The following is a 19,462-nucleotide window of genomic DNA, read 5'->3' on the forward strand; positions in this document are numbered from 1 at the left end:
CTTTCCCCGACCCCCTTGTATGGAGCCGCCTGCGCCCACGTGCAATCGCCGTGCGTGTCTCGGGGTAACGCGATTCTTGTTTTTCTTCGGTGTGACACTGGCGGCGCGATTTAATGCGACGAGACCCGACCCCCCCCCCCCCCCGTCCTGCTAAGCGGGCGTTGACATACGAGCGATTCGAATGGGTTTGGTGAAAAGGTCGTGTTAAAGTGTACCGTTGTGCAAGTTTCTCTTTAGCCTTTTTTATTATTGTAAACGAACCTCTGGGCCGTGTCAGTAATGGGTGGGTGGTTGGCCCATTATGCGTTCTAGTAAAGCGGGCGAAAATGCCAGACAAGTCCCATTGTCCTACCCGGCCACCATTCGCTCTCTCGTACACTTCTGCTTGAAACGCGCTGCACTAGGGAACCCTATTTAATCGCGGGTGGCTGAAACCCCCCGCGTTCGAATCCCCTGCGTCTCGGAGATCTCTGATCTGCTTGCTCAGCCCGAGTGACTCGCTGACGGACGGTCACGAGTTCATATCCTGGTTGGGGCGGGCGTGGGGGGGGGGGTGAATCGGCCCATCATTCATCTGGGGGTCTAAAATATAGGTACCACTTTGTTGGGGAAGACAACAGTGGTTGGAGAAGCTCGCCCCCCCCCCCCCCCCCCGCCATAGGGATGGGAGTTTCCTCCAGTGGCTCAGTGCTCTGACAGGAGATTCTCATTTGAGCAGAAAATCACTTTGACTATTTAACTAATCTCAATGACCCCGATTCAGCACATTGGCGTGGCATTCTTTAACGCCCTGAGCCACATAGCCACCTGAACCTCGTAGAAAAAGAATTTGCAGGCCATTGTCAATCCACTGCTGGATGAATGTCTCCTCATACCATGTCAGTAATAGAGTTTGTTTGACCATACTTCACCAATGCTGGTCATTGCGGGTTCGACGAATGGCGGTAGTGAGCCAGAAACGGGTTCAGCTTGATCACCGGCCACCGACGTGGCTTCGTAGCGCGAGCACGCTAACCGCTGTGCCACCGCTCCTCCGATCTCGTTATACATTTATAAAATATATATATAATCTCAATTCATAATACACGTTTTTGGGTTTAGATCGCGTTATTTATAAATGTGTTGTAACCCTCCACCACCCGACACGACCAATCAGTAAAAAAAAGTGTCACGTTGACAAAAGACAAATAGTTCACTGCTTTAGCCCACCGGTGTGTTGAAGAGTAACAGCGTGACTCAGAGTGCTATACAGGACACCGCCAGCTTGCGGAATATGCAACTCCGCCTAATGCCTCGCTTCGCTATAGTCATCCGCAACCTCACCGCGCTGCACTATTTGCACTTGCATAACTAATGCAAACGTTTACGCATGCAGTATTGACATTTTTTTTTACATGATTTATGGAAGCATTTACGTCAAGTTGGATTTCCGTAAGTCAGGTCTTCCGTAACCCGGGGACTGCCTGTACAGTTTATTTGAAATCGTGATTTAATATTTACAGGACGTAGCGGCTGCCTACATAGATACACACACACGAGGGGGGAGGGGAGAGTGGTGGCGCAGTGGTTAGCGCACTGCACTATGAACCTGGGATGAGGTTAGTCCAATTCCCGGCCGCAATTAACGTCAGTGGCCGCAAGCGATATCTAAACAGGTAGAGACTCCCCGTCCCGTCCTCCTCCGCCCCTCGCTGCCCCCTCCAAAGGTCAATAATTTTACGATTATGCTTGCTTAGCCTGGTAAGCCTCACCCCTGCGAGTCCCATGACTTTTTTTCAGGAGGGTCCTGCCAAGTTCAAGGCTCTAACGTCTATTCCAATGAAATAACATCGCGGGTAATGATTTCGACTCTGTTCACATTTTGGACCGTGACCTCACCACCCGCGTACGTCTGACCTCCCGACCTGACACCCCCAACCCCCCGTAGGTTCTGCGCGACATCCTCAAGGAGGTACAGGCGAATATGGTTCCGCGGGGAATGCTGAAGGAGTGGGCTCTGCACACGTTTCCCAGCGCCACCGACTACTGGACCTTCCGCAAGATGTTCACCGTGCAGCTGGCGCTGCTGGGCTTTGCCGAGTTCGTGCTGCACCTCAACCGTCTGAACCCGGAGATGATTCAGATCGCACAGGTGAGAGCGAGAGATTGTGACGCACCCCACTCTAACCCGTAACCCCCCCCCCCCCGCCCTCCCCGCTCAACAGTTGTGTTAAAAAAAGGTACGTTAAAACTCAACTTAACAGTATTTTTTTTACCAGGTATAACCTACTGTGCTATATAGACGCGACCTGGCCACGCAAGATAGCTTAACCGTAGTAGCCAAATGCGCTAAATTAATGTTTCTAAATGTGGAGGGAAAAGCCGGAGGACCGGGAGAAAAATCCACCGCCACCCCCACCCTCCCCCCCCTTGCCACCAGCTCCCCAGAGCCCTCTCGCGCAAACACTGCGTTCCTTATGCTCCGCTGCCGTTAAAATAATGTGCGCCGTAGCGGTTAGCGGTGACAATAGCGACGTTGTATTTCAAATGTCACATCCCGGGCAGGTGCATGCAGGTGTGGTCAGGTGTGTGCAGCTGTGTGCAGGTGTGTGCAGGTGCGTGCAGGTGTGTGCAGGTGCGTGCAGGTGTGTGCAGGTGAGGTTAGGTGTGGTCAGGTGTGTGCAGGTGTGTGCAGGTATGTGCAGGTGTAGTCAGGTGAGGTCAGGTGTGTGCCGGGGTGGTCAGGTGTGTGCAGGTGTGTGCAGGTGCGTGCAGGTGAGGTTAGGTGTGGTCAGGTGTGTGCAGGTGTATGCAGGTGTGTGCAGGTGAGGTCAGGTGTGTGCAGGTGTGTTCAGGTGAGGTCAGGTGAGGTTCAGGTATGTGCAGGTGTGTGCAGGTCAGATCAGGTGTGTGCAGGTGTGTGCAGGTGCGTGCAGGTGTGTGCAGGTGTGGTCAGGTGCCACGCTCGTTACAGTCCTGCTTTGCCTTTTTGGTTCTCACTGAAAAAGCCATCATCGTTCACCACATTGTCGATGAGAAATTGTACCAACAACAACAAAACTCGTGGAAACTAGTTCCAACATCCCCGGCACCCCACGCTTGCTACTCCGCACCTTCCTTAATCCCCCCCTTCACCCCCCCCTCTACCGTATTTTGTTTCGCAAAACCACAGGCCTCCCCACACACACCCAAGGCAATGGCGTGACCTCAAGGAGCCCTACATATAACAACGTGGATTTAATTTCTGGACACATTTGTCGTTGAGTCTCCCAACCTGCCATCGTGGACAATTGGACCGATGTTCTTTTAATTCTCCAACCGTTATCCGTGGAGTTAAGAGGCCTGCTCTTTGTGTTTTTTTTTTTCTCCAGCCCTATGACTCACGGTTTCCCTGTCAAATTGACACCGTGACGGTGTAATCCCCGGTTGCATTTTGTGTGTGGGTGTGATTTTTGTATTAGTTTTTTTTTTTCCCCGTAGGTAGGGAAACCCACTATAATATTGCGTCCAGCGATATACGAGGTCAAAGTTGTAGCCCTGAAATTGCTCGCTCATTCCACTGCTGGCTGAATGGATTGACTCCTACGAGGAAGCTCTAGGAGAGCCCAACTCCAGAAGGTATTTGGCCTACTCTTCCATGCTGGCCAAAGATCTCGGAAACATCTGGTGTTACCCAGATTTTACCCGACCACACAGGGAGTGTGCATCGAATCAGCGATTGCTAGATTGCAAGTGCAGTATGCTGAACATGGCACCACACATATATCATCCACATATATATAAAGACAAAAGATCCCCTGTACAGCCTTTAACAGATTGTTGTTCGAAAGGTGCACCTATGAAGGCCGGTACAGCAAACACGAGGGGGTGATTGGCCAGAACCGCGCCTGGCCGCCTTTGTCTCCCGAGTAGCGATGTTTACTACACACCGCACCAGGTACTCATTTGAGGCTGAGTCGACCTAGCGGAAGCCCAGTTTTGAAGCAGATAATCGTGACTGTTGTTGGTGGCTGTGAGCGGCAATCAAACTCGGGTCGCCGGGTTCGTAGCGCAGTGCGCGAACTTGCTACACCACCGCTAAATATACCGTAGACAAACACACACCCATATTAAATTCTCTGTTCCTGGATAGTACATCATAGGTGCTATGGGCTGCTGCAGGGCTATGTGTGGTGGGCAGCAGAGGGCAGTGCAGCAAAAGCCATTGTTGCAGCGGTTCGCACTGACCAGCCCGTGGTGAGATATGGTCAAATACACACTCCCTCCCCTTCCATGATGAAGCACCTCATCCAGCAGTGGATCGGCAAAGGGGCTGCACGTGTAGACACGGACATGTTCCCCTGCATCCTTATCTCCCCGGCAGCCGTAGCCCCCCCACAAATCCGCACGCGATGACCACGTCGGTATCGAATTGAAGCCAAGCCCGTGCTCAGGGAACCGTCTATCGTTTCAAACTATCGCATTTTTGTAGCGTTTGCCAAAAACTCTTTTTTTTCTTAACTATCTGCAGTTAAGACGAGAGGTGAGCTGAAGTTTGTAGGTCACGAGTAAATGTGTGCTCTGTGGCACGCGTATGTGCCTGTCTGGGTCTCTCTGGGTCTCTCTGTCGTGTCTCGTCTTACAGTGTTAATTCCCAGCATCCACCTGTCCACGCTTTTCTCTGTTCGCTTTAACTGCACTGTTTTTCCAGCCGTATGCCATTGCATTCGTCGTGTTTATCCCACAATGCGCAATAAATTGCACGAGCTCGCAAATCAATCACCGCCTTTCCCAGTGGGCCCTGCCGTTACGTTTCAACGCATGCCCACCCCGGCCGCAGCGCTAGTCTGCTTGCCGGTTCCCCCCCCCCCCCCCCGCTGCTGACGCCGTAGAAACTCCGCCACGCGGGCCCTGGAGCTGGGAAGTGCCTCGCCGGCAGATTCCAGGCAAAGTTTGGCCGACGTTTGAAACGGTGCCGATTTTGAAGAGCTGTTAAAATTCATCACGGGGGATTTTATTTTATTTTCAATTCCCGACAGCAGAAGTGGGCAAGGAGGTTGACGGGAGCAGACTGGCAGATGCACGGCCGAGATGATTTTGTCTTTTATTTGGAAAGGAAATGTGTGAGTCTCTCTGTCTCTGCGTCACTCACTCCGTCTGTCTCCCTGTCTCTTTCTGTCTCTGCCCCTCTCTGCGTCAATTTATGACTCAGTCTTTTGGCTCTTTCTCTCTCTCTATCTGTTTTGCTGTTCGTCTTTGTCTCGGTCTTGCCTCTCTCTGTGTCTCGCTCCTTTTGTCTCTTTGTTCATCTCTCTGTCTTCATGCATGTCCCTCTGTTCTTCATGCATGTCCCTCTGTGCGTCTCTTGATCTCTTAGTCTCTGTCTCTCTGTGCCCTCTGCGTGTATTTATGTCTCTCTATCAGTGTCTGTCTCTCTCCCTTCATCTCTTCCTCTCTCTCCCTGCCCTGTTTTTCTCTCATTCTCTTTGCCCGTGCGTGTATGTGTCTCTATCTACATCTGTCAGACACTACCTCACTCCTCGCACGTGCCCGAGCTTCCTCTTTGTCTCTCGGTCTCTTCCCCCTCGCTCTCTGCCTCTCCGTGTCTCTCTGTATCGGTTGTCAGAGGAAATCACTTCACGGCAGGATTGAGTGGCTGTCCCTAGGGACCGATAAAAGCGCTCGCATCCCAGCGTGTCCCATTGACAGCAGGCAAGAGCACAAAAAAATTGCCTCATCCGCTTTGAAATATGGATGAGCCTCCACGGTTTGCACGGCATTCGCCAAGGGTACGAGTGGCCATTATTTCACACGTGTATATTTAATATACATTTTATTACATTGCTCTTACCGCTGTCGTCTGCCCACCACCTCGCTCATACTTACCCGGTGACACGCGCACCAAATTGCTTATTTATTTCTCTCTGCGCACGTCAACGTCAGGCTTCTAGCCTGAGACGGCGAGTCGGCGGATGCAATCGGCGCTGACCGCTCGCTCGCTCGCTCGCGCTGCTGAGTGGTTGGCGCGGCGTCGCGTGGCTCTGTAAGGTCGCGGCTACACGGGGGGGGGGCGCATACGCCGCTGGGGGAGGTTTGGGGGTCAGCGCAGAAAAAAGAACAATTGGGGAGACCGCAAATGTCATCCCGATTCGGCGGCTCCTCAATGAGGATCTCACCACCCCGCGCCCGCCCCCCCCCCCCTCCCTCTTTCCACAAGCCGTTGTTGCTGCCTTGCATGATATATGCGGACTGGCCATGAATCTATGGGTCTCTGTGCGAGTCTATGCAGAGACCGAACAGGTCCCTGCGTGAATCTATGGGACTTCGTGTCAATCTATGGTTCAATGTGTGAGTGTTTGGATCTCCACGTAAAGTCATCGGTGTCTGTGTGAGTCTTTTGGCCTTCACGTGAGTCAGTGGATCTTGATGTGATGTTTACTACCTTGCCTGGGATACAGCAGGTTGTGGGTTCGATCCCAAACCTGACGCCTGTATATATGGAGTTTGCGTGTCTCCCTGTGTTCGCATTAATTTTTCTCCGGGTCCTCCGGTTTTTCCCTCCACATTTATAATCAACGTGTTTAGAGTATTTGGCCGCTGTACCTTCCCACATTTGTAGTAAAAGTCGACAATTTTAAATAGTGTCCCACTGCGTGCGATCTCCTCGGTCACGAGAGTGAGATTTGCTCGCTGTTCTGCAAAGCCAGCAGCTGTATTCGCAACCTGGACATCGATTTATAGCTGCTACTCAGTGTCCATCTGACATGGGAGAGAAGGGGGGCATGGGACTTGGCCGGGTGGCTCAGGGATCGAATACCGCTGACAGAGAACCTGAGCTGGCGCCAACTGAGATATCCTGGGTTCAGATCTGGGTTCCAGCCACCCATAACAGTAATAATAAAACACACATTGGGGTATTCACACCGTTCTTATAGCACGAAGGCTGGCTATTATGAATCTCGTTATTGATTCATGATGATGATGATGTTTGTGATGGTCTTGACCTGGTTATCAATGGCTTTCTTAAAGAAAAAGGTGTTAAATTTGGGTTACCCTTTACATCCAGCTGTAGTGGAGTGGTCAACAATTGGAAATCATCTTAATTCTCATGCTTGGGATTCGGCACGCGGTATCGCGCGAGTGTGAGAAACCTCGTCTCGGCGCCCCCGTAATCGCGCCACCTGCTCATCGGTGCGTCCATTTGTGCGTGCGCTCTCTTCTCCCCCCCCCCCCCCCCACCTTCCGTGGCGCTTGCAGGACACGGGCCAGCTGAGCGTGGCCTACTTCCGCTTCGACATCAACGACGCGACGGGCGACCTGGACGCCAACCGTCCCGTCCCGTTCCGACTCACGCCCAACGTGTCCGAGTTCCTGACGCCCGTGGGCGTCGCTGGCCCGCTCGCTGCCTCCATGATCGCCATCGCGCGCTGCTTCGCGCAGCCGTCGTTCAAGGTGAGTTCACGCGCAAACGTTCACGAGCTCGCGCTCGCTCGCTCGGCTCGCTCGACCCGCTTGCACCGCGAGAACGATCGCTCGCTTGCTCGGTCGTGAGCGCGGAGACGGAGCGACGAGATCAGTCGGTTTGTAGAAGACGGATTTGCGGTTTGGACTGGGCAGTGGGGGATGGCGGCGGCGTCGGGGAGAAGAGAGGCCTTCATTCAGCAGTGAAGAAGACGATCGACGAATCTAATCCACCGACTGGCACGCAGAGTAAAATGTGTAATTCGGCGTGACGGGTTTCCACACCTTTGCTGCACAGAATTCGCACGCGCCTGCCATTCTCTTGCCCGCTATTTAACAGCTCACTCGCGGCTGCGTCACAAGAATAAACAACGCCTGGCCGGCGATTAGAAAGGAATGCGCGGGAGTATGGTTTTAAAGGCTTCGCTCGTGCAACCCCTTCACTTTGATGTTGCTTGGAAAAGAAAGGTAGCGGAAGGTGGTCCGGGACACAGTTGTGGTACGGCTCATCACTGACACACGTGCCCCCGTCGTTCAAGCGGAGATTTTTATTTTACCGCGTAAGGCCCACTTGGCTATAGAGCTCTTTTCCAGAAGTGACCTGGCCACAAATGATAGCTCAACGAAGTGGGCTCACCATCATGAGGACATTTATAGCAGCCAAATACTCTTAAACGCGTGATGTTGATTCTAAATGTGGAGGGAAGAAACCGGAGGACCCGGAGAAAAATCCACGCGACCCGTGGGGATAGAGAGACGTGGAAACTTCAAATATACAGGCGGTCAGGGCCGGGATCGAACCCACGACCGACCTCCTGCATACCAGGCGAGGGAGGTAACATCTCGCCACCGCGGCCCCTGGCGTGCCGCCAGAGCGCCGCAGCCCCGCGTCTCGAAGCCGCTCACAGGCCGCGTCTGATTAACAGCGCGGGCCAAAGCTCGCAGGCCCGGGCCGTTGTCCTTTCGGGGCAATGGGAGCGACGCTCAGCGTCGCGCCGCCGCCGTGCGTTTCTGTGGTGAAGCAAACGGGAGACTGTTGGAAAGACGGGTGTTGTCCGCCGCTATTCGTGGGTGGGGGACGAACCTACGATCCGCGGGTGGCGGGGGGGGAAGCCGGATGCGACCCACCAACTCGCATTTCACGCGGCGAGCCGCGGCCAGCGATACCGGGCGGGGTGTCTCTCGGCATTCGCGCCAACGTGCGGCTGGTCAGCGCCCGCCACCGCACCGATCTCGAATCTCTAAAAGGCAGGAAAAAGACCCTAGCAGTGCGGTTCTTGGCCCGTCGCTGCGAGCATCTAAGCCGCACTGATCGGGTACTGGGGTGGGGCGGCTGGATAGATTCGACGTGGCGACAATGGCCGTGTGTATAATTTTAGCGACACGCTCATTCACGTCTATCACCACAAGGGCTTAGTGCAGTGACCGAAGGTGCGTGTGTGTGATTGGTCAATGTGCGGTTGCCCGCCAACGATTTATTTCAAAAGCTGTTTGGCCCTCCGCTGAGTACAAGGTTCCCCGACCCCCCGCGCCACCTCTCGTCTTTAGAGACGAGCTCGCTGTTTGGAGGTCACATTGGCTCCGTCCGCCAGCAACAAGGGGGGGTGAAGCGCTCCGAGCAGGGGATTTGCTTTGGCGAGCGAACGAGTCAGTCCGCTGCCGGTGCACCGCAAGAGAAAAGCAAACACACGGGTCTCCCCCCCCCCCTACAGAGCCTGTGTAGGCTTGGCCTGCCAGACCCTTAGTAGGGGGACAGCGGGGAGATTGAGTGTCCGTGTGAATCTGTTGGGCCACGCTGCCGAGCGTCGGGGCCAGGGGTCGGCGTCTTGAGCGGAGAAATTAAGAAGGAAGGATTTGCGTGCCTTTGACGGGAACACAGCGGTGGACCAAGCGCATGTCCGTTGCTTTGAATTGACCAAGGGCGAGCGAGGATCTCTTGCCGGGGTGGATGGTGAGGATGGAGTGCTGCAGGACAAGGATTCCAGTGAACAGTATTGTGGATCACACACAAAGACAAAGATCTCCTGTATAGCCTTAGTAGACCATTGAGGAAAGTGCTGTTCGCTAGAAGCACCTATGAAGGCTGGCACAGCAAACGAGGCGGTGGGTGGCCAGCATCACGCCCATCCGCCTTCGTTTCCCCAGTGGCGATGTTTATACATCGCACCACGTCATCATTTAGGGCTGAGTCGACCGCAAGGAGGCCCACAACCGATTCAGATAATCGTCACTGTTGTTGGTAGTGATCAGGAATCGAACTCGGGTGGCCGCGTTCGTAGCACAGCACGCTAGCCACCACACTACCACTCCCCACACGCATGCGTGCACACACACACACGTGTGCGTGCACTCGCCAGGGAAGGAAACAGGCACTGCCAGCAATAACCAACTTGACTCTCGTCTCGCTGGAAGTGAATTTCTTCACTGCTATCTCTCAATCTCTCTCCCCGTTACGACTGTGTCGCTGTTTTGGTTTCCTTCCAAGTCCTTCCACTCTCCCTTCTCCACCGCTCTTCCCTCCGTGCCTCCTGCGCAAATGCGAAGAGCACATATCTGTGCCAACCCGAACCGAGCTGCGCGTTGATGGGGCCAACCTCAAAATCCGGTTGTGATAATCGCGGTGTCAACAGTCACCTCTTCATCACCCTGCCACTGCTACTTCCATGGTTAATGTTCTCGCGAACTTCACTCGGTGATTCCTCCACTCGTGTTGAGGACTCTACCAAGACCGGCTGTTTCGTCTCACACTCACCCACTCACCCACCCACTCACCCACCCACCCACTCAACCACCCACTCACCTACTCACCCACTGACCCACCCACTCACCCACCCACTCACTCACCCTCCCACTCACCCACCGACCCACCCACTGACCCACCCACTCACCCACCCACTCACCCACCCACTCACCCACTCACCCGCCCACTCGCCCACTCACCCACTCACCCCACCCACTCACCCACTCACTCACCCACCCACCCACTCACCCACTCACTCACCCACCCACCCACTCACCCACTCACTCACCCACCCACCCACTCACCCACCCACCCACTCACCCACCCACTCACCCACTCACTCACCCACCCACCCACCCACTCACCCACCCACTCACCCACCCACTCACTCACCCACCCACTCACCCACTCACCCACCCACTCACTCACCCACCCAACCACTCACTTACCCACTCACCCACCCACCCACTCACCCACTCACTCACCACTTACTCACCCACTCACTCGCCAACACTACAGGTCACATCACTTCACTTTCTGCCTCTTCCCTCGCAATCCTCCACTTTGGAATGTCCTCCTCTTACGATCACCTCGCTCAATCCAAGAAACGTGTGGACTCTTATCTCTGACATCTCTGATCGTGCTGATTGTTGCTGTGCGCTTGGTGTTTTGAGACGTTAGGCCTGCGTTCAGCAGCTGTGTTAAAAAAAAATTATGCATCTGTCAGTGGCATCTCTGAGTTCATTTGAGCTTCCCAGCTGTGTTATTCTTAAATACAATGACAGAGAGATACAAAAACAAAAGCTTTCACTTGTGATGTGTCAGCCGGGGGGGAGGGCGGGTGGTGTGGAACCTTTCCATAACTGAAGGCCAAATGGGACAAAATAGCTTTGGTGGGCAACAAAGACAAAGAGACCCTCCCTGCCGTGTAGCCTTAACAGACTGTTGGGGCAAGTGCTGTGAGTAGCGCCTATGAAGGCCGGCACAGCACATGAGGGGGTGGGTGGCCAGCATCACGCCCGGCCGCCTTTGTCTCCCCAGTGGAGACATTTATACATCGCACCAGGTACTCATTTAAGGCGAGGGGAAGGCCCATGGCTGGCTCAGATAATTGTCACTGGTGTTTAGCGTGAGCGGGAATCAAACTCTGTTCGCCGGTTGTGCAACAACAACAGCAACAACCGCCATTCGCCACTAAGTGGCGGTGACGTCACCACGACGCTTGTGCCAGGCTATGTGCACCTTGCGGCCACGTGAAGTGTCGAACGCCCGCTGGCGGGAGGTCACGGGGCAGACCCAGCAGGTGCCACGGGTCGACTGACTGAGATGACCACACATTCACACACAGCTCAGCCACTGGTGGTGCGTTTGCGTGTTGAACTTATTTCGCACCGTCCATAACCAACTGTGCTAATTGTGCCGTCCACCACAAGAGGCCCCCTTTCTGCAGTGACGCCAGTGAAACAAGCACCTGAGCGCGCTAAAATTAGAAACAGCGTAATTGTTGCCACACCCCCCTCCCTCCCATAATACCCAATTACCGCTGCTAAAATGCTTGCTAGTGACAGACAACATCGTTTATGCTGAGCTGGCAGTCGCTCCTTCTGCCAGCCCTGCCCACTTTCACACAGCCACGCCCGCAGAAGCACTATCCCACCCCCACTAACCCACCCCCACTATCCACCCCCCACTACTCCTGATCACTTTTATACAGCCACGCCCGCAGAAGCACTATCCCACCCCCCACTAACCCACCCCACTATCCACCCCCCACTACTCCTGATCACTTTTATACAGCCACGCCCGCAGAAGCACTATCCCACCCCCCACTATCCCCCCCCTCACAATCCCCCCCCACAATTCCCCCCCCACAATCCCCCCCCCCACAATCCCCCCCCCACTATCCCGCCTCCCACTACTCCTGCCCACTTTTACACAGCTACGCCCACAGAACCACTATCCACCACCCCCCCACTACTCAGTCAACTCCGCCCACCAATTATGCACCCCCCCCCACCCCCCCCCCCGCTCCTTGCACCACATTGTGAGTAAAACCCGCGAAGCCAGAATATTTTTCACCGAGACAAAATCCCAATGTTCGGGAAATCCTCGGGAAAGACCTTACCGAAGCTGCACGTTTGCTAGCTGACCCTCTGGCCATGATAGTGATGATAATTTGTCGTTTCTACATGTTTTTATTACTGGTAGGAACGAAGTGGACCAGACCACCAATAGATGAATGTGTCCGTCCGTCCGTCCGTCCGTGGGAGGGGTGGTGTTGAGGGTGGTGTTGGAAATGAAAGACTACGAGTCTTTAAATCTCACAGCGTTTCTTGTCAAAACAAACACTTTTAATTAACGTTACACTAGAATACAGTTATTTTTTCTTTAACTCCTCTATACCCGGTCGATATCCCTGTACCGGTACTAAGTATTATTCCTACCAGCCCACCCCGCAGGGTCCTGTTTAACTCAACACATTTGTGGATAACATGTAAAAAAAAAAACATTATAACGGGTGACGTTCTGGGCAATGGTCCATCATAGCACGCAAAAACAAATTAGGGCAATTGCTTGAAATTGCTCAAATTATGTGTTGCTCCCTTTAAAGCCACGTTGTTATCGCCGAGTGTGTTGGCATTTGTCGTCATTTTCTCCTCGTGCGCCGCTGCCAACGCAGCGGTGGCGGCGGCAGCAGCAGCAGCAGCAGAATCACCAAACTTGTTTTTTATAGGGTGCCCCACCAGTACAGCCAGAGGCGTCTTGGAGTGCAGCCCCATCCACATCTCGTATAAAAACGTCGTTAAAGAAGACGCGCCACTCCCCCCCCACCGCTCCTAGTGGCAGCTGTCCCTTGGGGCCCACGACAACTCAGCAGCAGCACCTGACCTGCGGTGTATAATGGCAATTAAGTCATTTGGAAACGAATTGCTGGAAGATTGACAATAGATTCTCTGTCCTCATTGCCACCGGCCTTCCTCGTGTGCGCTGCTACGTTTTTGCGGTCATTGCAAAGGCATGCAGTCAAATGACACTGCCCAGATCGTATTACGAAGAATATATGGCCAAGGCTGTTTTGCATCTCAGATATTATTCGACGAGTTGGAGTGGGCAGCGGTTGGGTGGGGGAGGGGAGGGTGGATGGTAAAACGATGTGTCACGCAGAACGTGAATACAGCATCAGAATATTTATACTGGAGGAATCCGATGAGCTGTTACGCTCTCTGTTCACAGATGTCCAGTGAATACATTCAGAGCAAGCACGCCGAAGAGAATACTCTTAGTTCTTTCGGTAAAGTCACGTAGGTAAAAAATGAAATTAAAATTGATAAAATAAAAATCACGACGTTTCGGAGGCAACACAAGTCTCCGTCATCAGGTGGGACCGTCACAGCCAGATTTGCTGCATCTTTTTATTTTATTTTTATTAATTTCATTTTTTACCTACGTGACTTTACCGAAAGAACTAAGAGTATGAATCCTTGCAGTCACGAAAGCTTCAAATCTAGAGCCAAAGAGAATGTCCAGCATGGTTTCCGATCTTTTTAAAATCTAAATTGGTTACCGATAATTCCTTACCCATCAGCAAATTGGACCTCCCAGATCAATGCAACCCCCAGGTTACGTCTGTTTACTAAACAATGCAAACCCCCGGGTCAACTGGTTTACACCCCATTGTCTAGTCTCATCGGCACGTTGCAGCCCATTGAACAATTATTGAACCTGATTGCTCAGCTGTTGTTCACGTCATCATCAACCGTGGTTAATCCACTGCTGGATGAAAGCTTCCCCAAAGGTGCCCCCTCCACCGTGTCCCGTGACTCGCACGGCCGCGTGTCGAACCGAGCCCCGCGGGAGATCCGAACTCCGCATTTGCAACCGATCGCTCGTGCCCGTCTGGCCCATGTTACCGCTGACGCCATCCTCTCTCCGCCCCGACCCGATTATTGGCACGGAAAGCGCAAAGTCCCGAGGAACAGGGATATTGTTTCAAGTGGGGTGGGGCCAGAGAATAGATAACACATTCCCTCTCCGCCTGTAGAAACGCAATGATTCACTCTCCCCCACCCTGCGGACGAGTTTTGTTTGTCGCCGTTGTGCGGTCACTCACGATTCGATCCAGGAATTGACTTGTGTTTTTTGTTGCTGTCGTTGTTCACTCGTTTGTCTTGTTTGGGTTGTATTGCTCATTTGTTCTCTCTTGGCAGCATCTGTCTTGACTTGTTCTGTCTCGTCTCTGCCAGCACGTGTGTGTGTGTGCGCGTGCGCATGTGCTCAGTCTGTTTGTGTTTTTCCATCCCGTCTCATGTGGTCTCGTGTGTTTTCGTGTACTCTCTGGCTCCTCTCAATTGAACCGTCTATGTAGTCCACTGTCCCGATGGTCTTCTCTGGCCGGCTCTAGACGTCTCGTCTGTATCGTCTGTTGCACGCGTTGTCTCGTCCGTCTCATTCAGCCCGCACCATCTCTCACGTGCCCCGCGTATTCTGTACTACTGTTTCCCATATATACCGTCTCGTCTCGTGTTTGAGGAGCGGCCGTGTGAGCAGACAGGGCATGGAGTGCTGGGTACACAGGGCAGGGCTTGAGGGCAGGGCATAACCAGCTGAAGAGGAGGGCATAGAACTGATTGCAGGGGTTAGGGCAGCCATGTATGCTGGCCCACCAACCCAGCCGTGTGCCACAGTGCCGGCCTTCATAGGTGCTACCCACTAACAGCACTTGCCCCAACAATAGACAAGGGAGGGGGGGGGATCTTTGTCTTTTCAATATGTTGAATTTATTTTGCACCAGCGTACATAGCCAAACGTGATCATCCGTGATAGTCGGAGTGTGCGGTTGGGCAGAGACGGGAGACGGCAAGGTTGGGGGTCATCAAAGCTACGCAACTCTGGGCTCAGCCTTTCAACAACGAGACCGTTGCCCCTCGCTCTCCCAGCTTCCACACGGACGTGTGTCCCCCCCCCCCTCCGCCCTCCCCAACAAGGCCAAGCGTCGAACTGGTGCCCTCTTTCTCCATTGGCGATCGAGACGGTGGTGGAAATTCCGCATTCTCATGTTGGCGGTCAGCCGATGAAAGTCCTACGGGAGGAAAGGGGTGGTGGTGGGGGGGGGGGGTGGTGGTGGTGGGGGGGGGCAACCAGTGCTGACTTCCTGCGACGTAGCACTCGTGTTGTCGACCCCAGGAGAGATGAAGTACGGCCGAGTCGAGCCCACCCCGGGGCTCTGAAACTAAAATCTTGATTTTATCAGGTAAAGCCCACCGAGCTATTTTCTCTCTTTTTTCAGAAGCGACCTGGCCGCAAATGAGAGCTCAACGAAGTGGCTTATATTGTGGAACATTCCTAGCAGCCAAATAATTTAAAAGGCACGTTTTTTTCTAAACGTGTAGGGAAAAACCAGAGGACCCGGAGATGAATCCACGCAACCACGGGGAGAGCGAACGTGCAGACAACAAATGTACAACAGGCGTTGGGGTCGGCATCGAACCCACGACCTCCTGCGTACCAGGCGAGGGAGTTGACAGTCTCACCACCTCGGCCGAACTCGTTCGTGGCACTCGCTCTCTTTAACAACCGTGCCACCCCCACGGATGACACGGATGAGGCCCTAATTCTGTCAAAAAGTCAAAGGTCACAGAGTCGCTGTCTCCCCTGCCCAAACGAGCATGGGCGTGGGACCCGGCACTTTTCTCCATTGGTGTCTCTTAGCCAGTAGAGGAAATTCCACATTCTCATGACCAAGGACGCACACCTATCGCACCTGGGAAAAAGCGATCTTTGCATTTGTTATTGTTTGCAAAACCATCTTTGCGATTGGCTGAACATTCCAGCACTGATGCTTTCACTGATGAGTAATCTTCCAATGAAGTAGAATGACGACATTAGGACCTCATGCCCTGTGGGAAGGGCTTAGTGACAAATAAACACAAATTCGTGCCCCAGCTTGGTCCCTTGTGTGGGGATTAGAGATTGCGTGACCACCAAAGGAGTTTTGATGTCTTTGTTTGCAACACCTGCTGCTCGTGTGTGTCTTCGTATGTGCGCGCATGTGTTTGCGTGTGCATAGTTGTGTGTGTGTGTGTACGTATGTGTGTGCATGGATAGACGTGGGGAGCTCGAGTGTAGTGGCTAGTGCACTGCACTACGAGCCCAGCGACCCGGGTTCCAATCCCTTTCATGGCCAGCATTAGGCTCTTTAGGCAAGTGCTGTTAGTGAGCATTTTTGAAGACCGGCATGGCATACGAGAAGGTGGGTGGTCAGCACCAAGTGGCGATTTTTACACACCACGCCAAGTACTCATTTGAGGCTGAATCGATCTAGGGGAGGCCCATGACCGGTTCAGATGATCGTCACTGGTATTGACCGTGAGCGGGAATAAAACTCGAGTTGCCGGGTTCATCGAGCAGCATGCTAACCACTGTGCCACCGCTCCCCAATGTGTGTATACATATCCATATATATACATATACACACACACCCGGGTCTGTCCCGTGACCTCCTGCCACTGATCCTTGAGACTTCAGTGTGCACCTATAGGCAAGCAATTGTAGCTCACTCACAGCACCATCCTCTGAGCTGTAACAAAACGTCGATCTTTGTGAGCGCTTGTATCTTGTGCGTGTGTGTTTCCGCGCGGTTTTATATATATTTTTTAGACGTGTTTGCTTATGCTTATTCATTTCCATTACGTACAATAGGCCAGCGGGCATTCCCAAGGAGCAGCCACCGTCTATAAAGGAGCCCATTGTAAGATGACACAATAAAAGCACTCTTGCACATTGGGTCCCAAAGGACTAATTTGCCGAGTGCTGCCGCGAGCGTGGGGTTCATCGACGGTATCGAACCGAAGGGACCACGCACGGCTCCTCCGTGCGGTGCCCGCGTCCGGCCGGCGTGCGTCATCGCGATCGTCGCAGCTCCCCGCCGCACGCGCCCCTTATTAATTAGCGTCTGTTTCACAGCGTGGCGTCGAAGATCCCGTGGCATTATTTTGAAAAGGGAGTGGAGGCCAATTTGCGTGCCGGAGTCGTGGTCCAAATGTCACGGACAACTCGCAGTTTGCTCATTTTGGGAAATCGCTGATGACAGTCGTCACTTCATACTCTTAGGTTTTTTTTCGGTAAAGTCACGTAGGTAAAAAAAGAAAATTAAAATTAATAAAAGTAAAATAAAAAATCACGACGTTTCGGAGGCAACACAAGCTTCCGTCTTCAGGTGGAACCGTCACAGCACGATAGCTGTATCAAGTAAAGATACAGCAATCATGCTGTGACGGTTCCACCTGAAGATGGAAGCTTGTGTTGCCTCCGAAACAACGTGATTTTTTTTTTACTTTTATTAATTAAAAAAAATTTTACCTACGTGACTTTACCAAAAAACCTAAGAGTATGAATCCTTGCAGTCACGAAAGCTTCAAATCTAGAATTAGTTGTCACTTCCCCCCTGGCAAAAGCTTGGCAGGACCCTCCTTGAGACTTTGCGAGGCTCCCGCGGGTGAACAGGCGTAATAATAATCCTCACAGCGCCAAGTTCTCATTACGGGCTAAGTTGACCTATGAGAGTGCCCCCTCTGTATTCTCCTTTGAGGCAGAGTTGACCTAAGGGAGGTTCCTTGGCAATATTCTCATCTCAAGCTTGGTCAACATGATGCTCGATCGATGATGGGCGATTCACTGGAGAGATGGTGTGCCCCTGAGTGGCCAAGCGCTCTGCCACAACCACCACCACCGTCCCTGTTTGCACACGTGTATACTCGAGTATTCCTCAAACTAGAACACCATATCGTTAAGAGAGGGTCCTTTCCGAGAAGATCGGCATGTCACCGGCATCGATTCAAGCCAGCAAGGTTGACTCTGCTAATGAGACACCGTGTGTCAAAACCGATCCAGAGTTTTGCTCGTCTTGAAACGACGCTGCTGAAATTCGGCGCTCCCAGAAGGCTTGCGCGGCTGATGGTTTACGAAATATGTATTTCTTTTTTACGTTGGAGAGACGGATGAAATGTGAAGGAGACAATATCGTTGACAGTCCTTCCGCGGCCGTGTGCAGCACGTTGCGTCCAACCTGTTTGCAGCGGGATAAAGCATTCCGTCGCTGGTGGCGGCGGCGTTGTCGTGCATGGCTCCGAGACGGACCGGCCTGGCAAGGGGCGCGGTGCGAGCATTGTTGTGCGCCGCCGCGTTACCCCTGGCGCGCCCGGGGTGAAGCGGTGCTTAACAACAACCCGCACGGATCGCTGACGCCACGCGGCACGTTGTTACCAGGGAGGGGTGGCGGCGACGGTGGCACGCTAGTTCGGCAACATTCTACGACGGACACTTTTGTTTCCTCTCAACCTCGCCCGTCCCTCCCCCTCCCCCCCCCCATCATCCTCCACCTCTCTCATCGCAAGCCACGGGTCGAAAACCGCTGCCCTGAGATGATGACAACAGCGCTTATGCAAGTTGACGATGATAAAGATAATAGAGTTGACGATGGTAATACCGAGACGGTGAAATCAAGCTGCACCGTGCGCGCAGAAGGATTCTTGTATCTCAGGATCGTGATGACGACGATAGCGACGACGACGATGATGACGACGATAGCGACGATGGCGACGACGCCACATGCCAGTGCTCTGACCCTGCCCACTTCCCACCACCTGCCTCCTTTGAAGGTCGACGGCATCCTCAAAGCCGTGCTGCGGGACGAGATCATCGGCTGGCAGAAGAAGACGGCCGAGGACGGGCAGGGCGGCCCCGCCACCGGCACGGGCGGCGCCACGGGGGGCGGCGCTGGCAGCAGCTCGGGCGGCGGTGGCCAAATGGAGGGCACGGACTCGCAGCAGCTGGTGGCGCTGCTACAGAAGGCGTCGTCGGCGGTGCTGACGCGGCTGCACTCGCTGGCGCAGTTCGAGTGCGCCGAGAGCAAGGTCACCACGCTGGTGGCGGCGGCGAACAGCCCCGACAACCTCTGCCGCATGGACCCAGCCTGGCACCCGTGGCTCTGAGCTGCGGTGTGGGGGGGGGGGGGGGTGAACCTAGCCTGGCACCCGTGGCTCTGAGCTGCGGTGTGGGGGGGGGGGGTGAACCTAGCCTGGCACCCGTGGCTCAGAGCTGCGGTGTGTGGGGGGAGGTTGAACCTAGTCTGGCACGCGTGGCTCTGAGCTGCGGTGTCGGGGGGGGGGGTGAACCTAGCCTGGCACCCGTGGCTCTGAGCTGCGGTGTGGGGGTTGGGTGAACCTAGCCTGGCACGCGTGGCTCTGAGCTGCGGTGTGGGGGGGTGAACCTAGCCTGGCACGCGTGGCTCTGAGCTGCGGTGTC

The 19,462-nt window shown here is 53.8% G+C and overlaps 1 protein-coding gene across 4 annotated transcripts in view; it reads left to right on the top strand.

Moving 5' to 3' along the window:
* Positions 1-19,166, top strand: part of TRRAP (transformation/transcription domain associated protein) — a 137,482-nt gene extending 118,316 nt beyond the window's left edge. For all 4 annotated transcript variants that reach the window (XM_061557410.1, XM_061557420.1, XM_061557429.1 and 1 more), the window contains 3 exons: positions 1,928-2,131; positions 7,216-7,410; positions 18,817-19,166. In XM_061557410.1, the coding sequence (XP_061413394.1) occupies positions 1,928-2,131; positions 7,216-7,410; positions 18,817-19,149 (732 nt within the window). In that variant the 3' untranslated portion in view covers positions 19,150-19,166. The remainder of the gene's footprint in view (positions 1-1,927; positions 2,132-7,215; positions 7,411-18,816) is intronic.
* The last annotated feature ends 296 nt before the right edge of the window (positions 19,167-19,462 follow it).

This window comes from Lethenteron reissneri, chromosome 3 (assembly GCF_015708825.2).
Source record: "Lethenteron reissneri isolate LAM-NWPU_2019-01 chromosome 3, ASM1570882v1, whole genome shotgun sequence".
NCBI lineage: Eukaryota > Metazoa > Chordata > Hyperoartia > Petromyzontiformes > Petromyzontidae > Lethenteron > Lethenteron reissneri.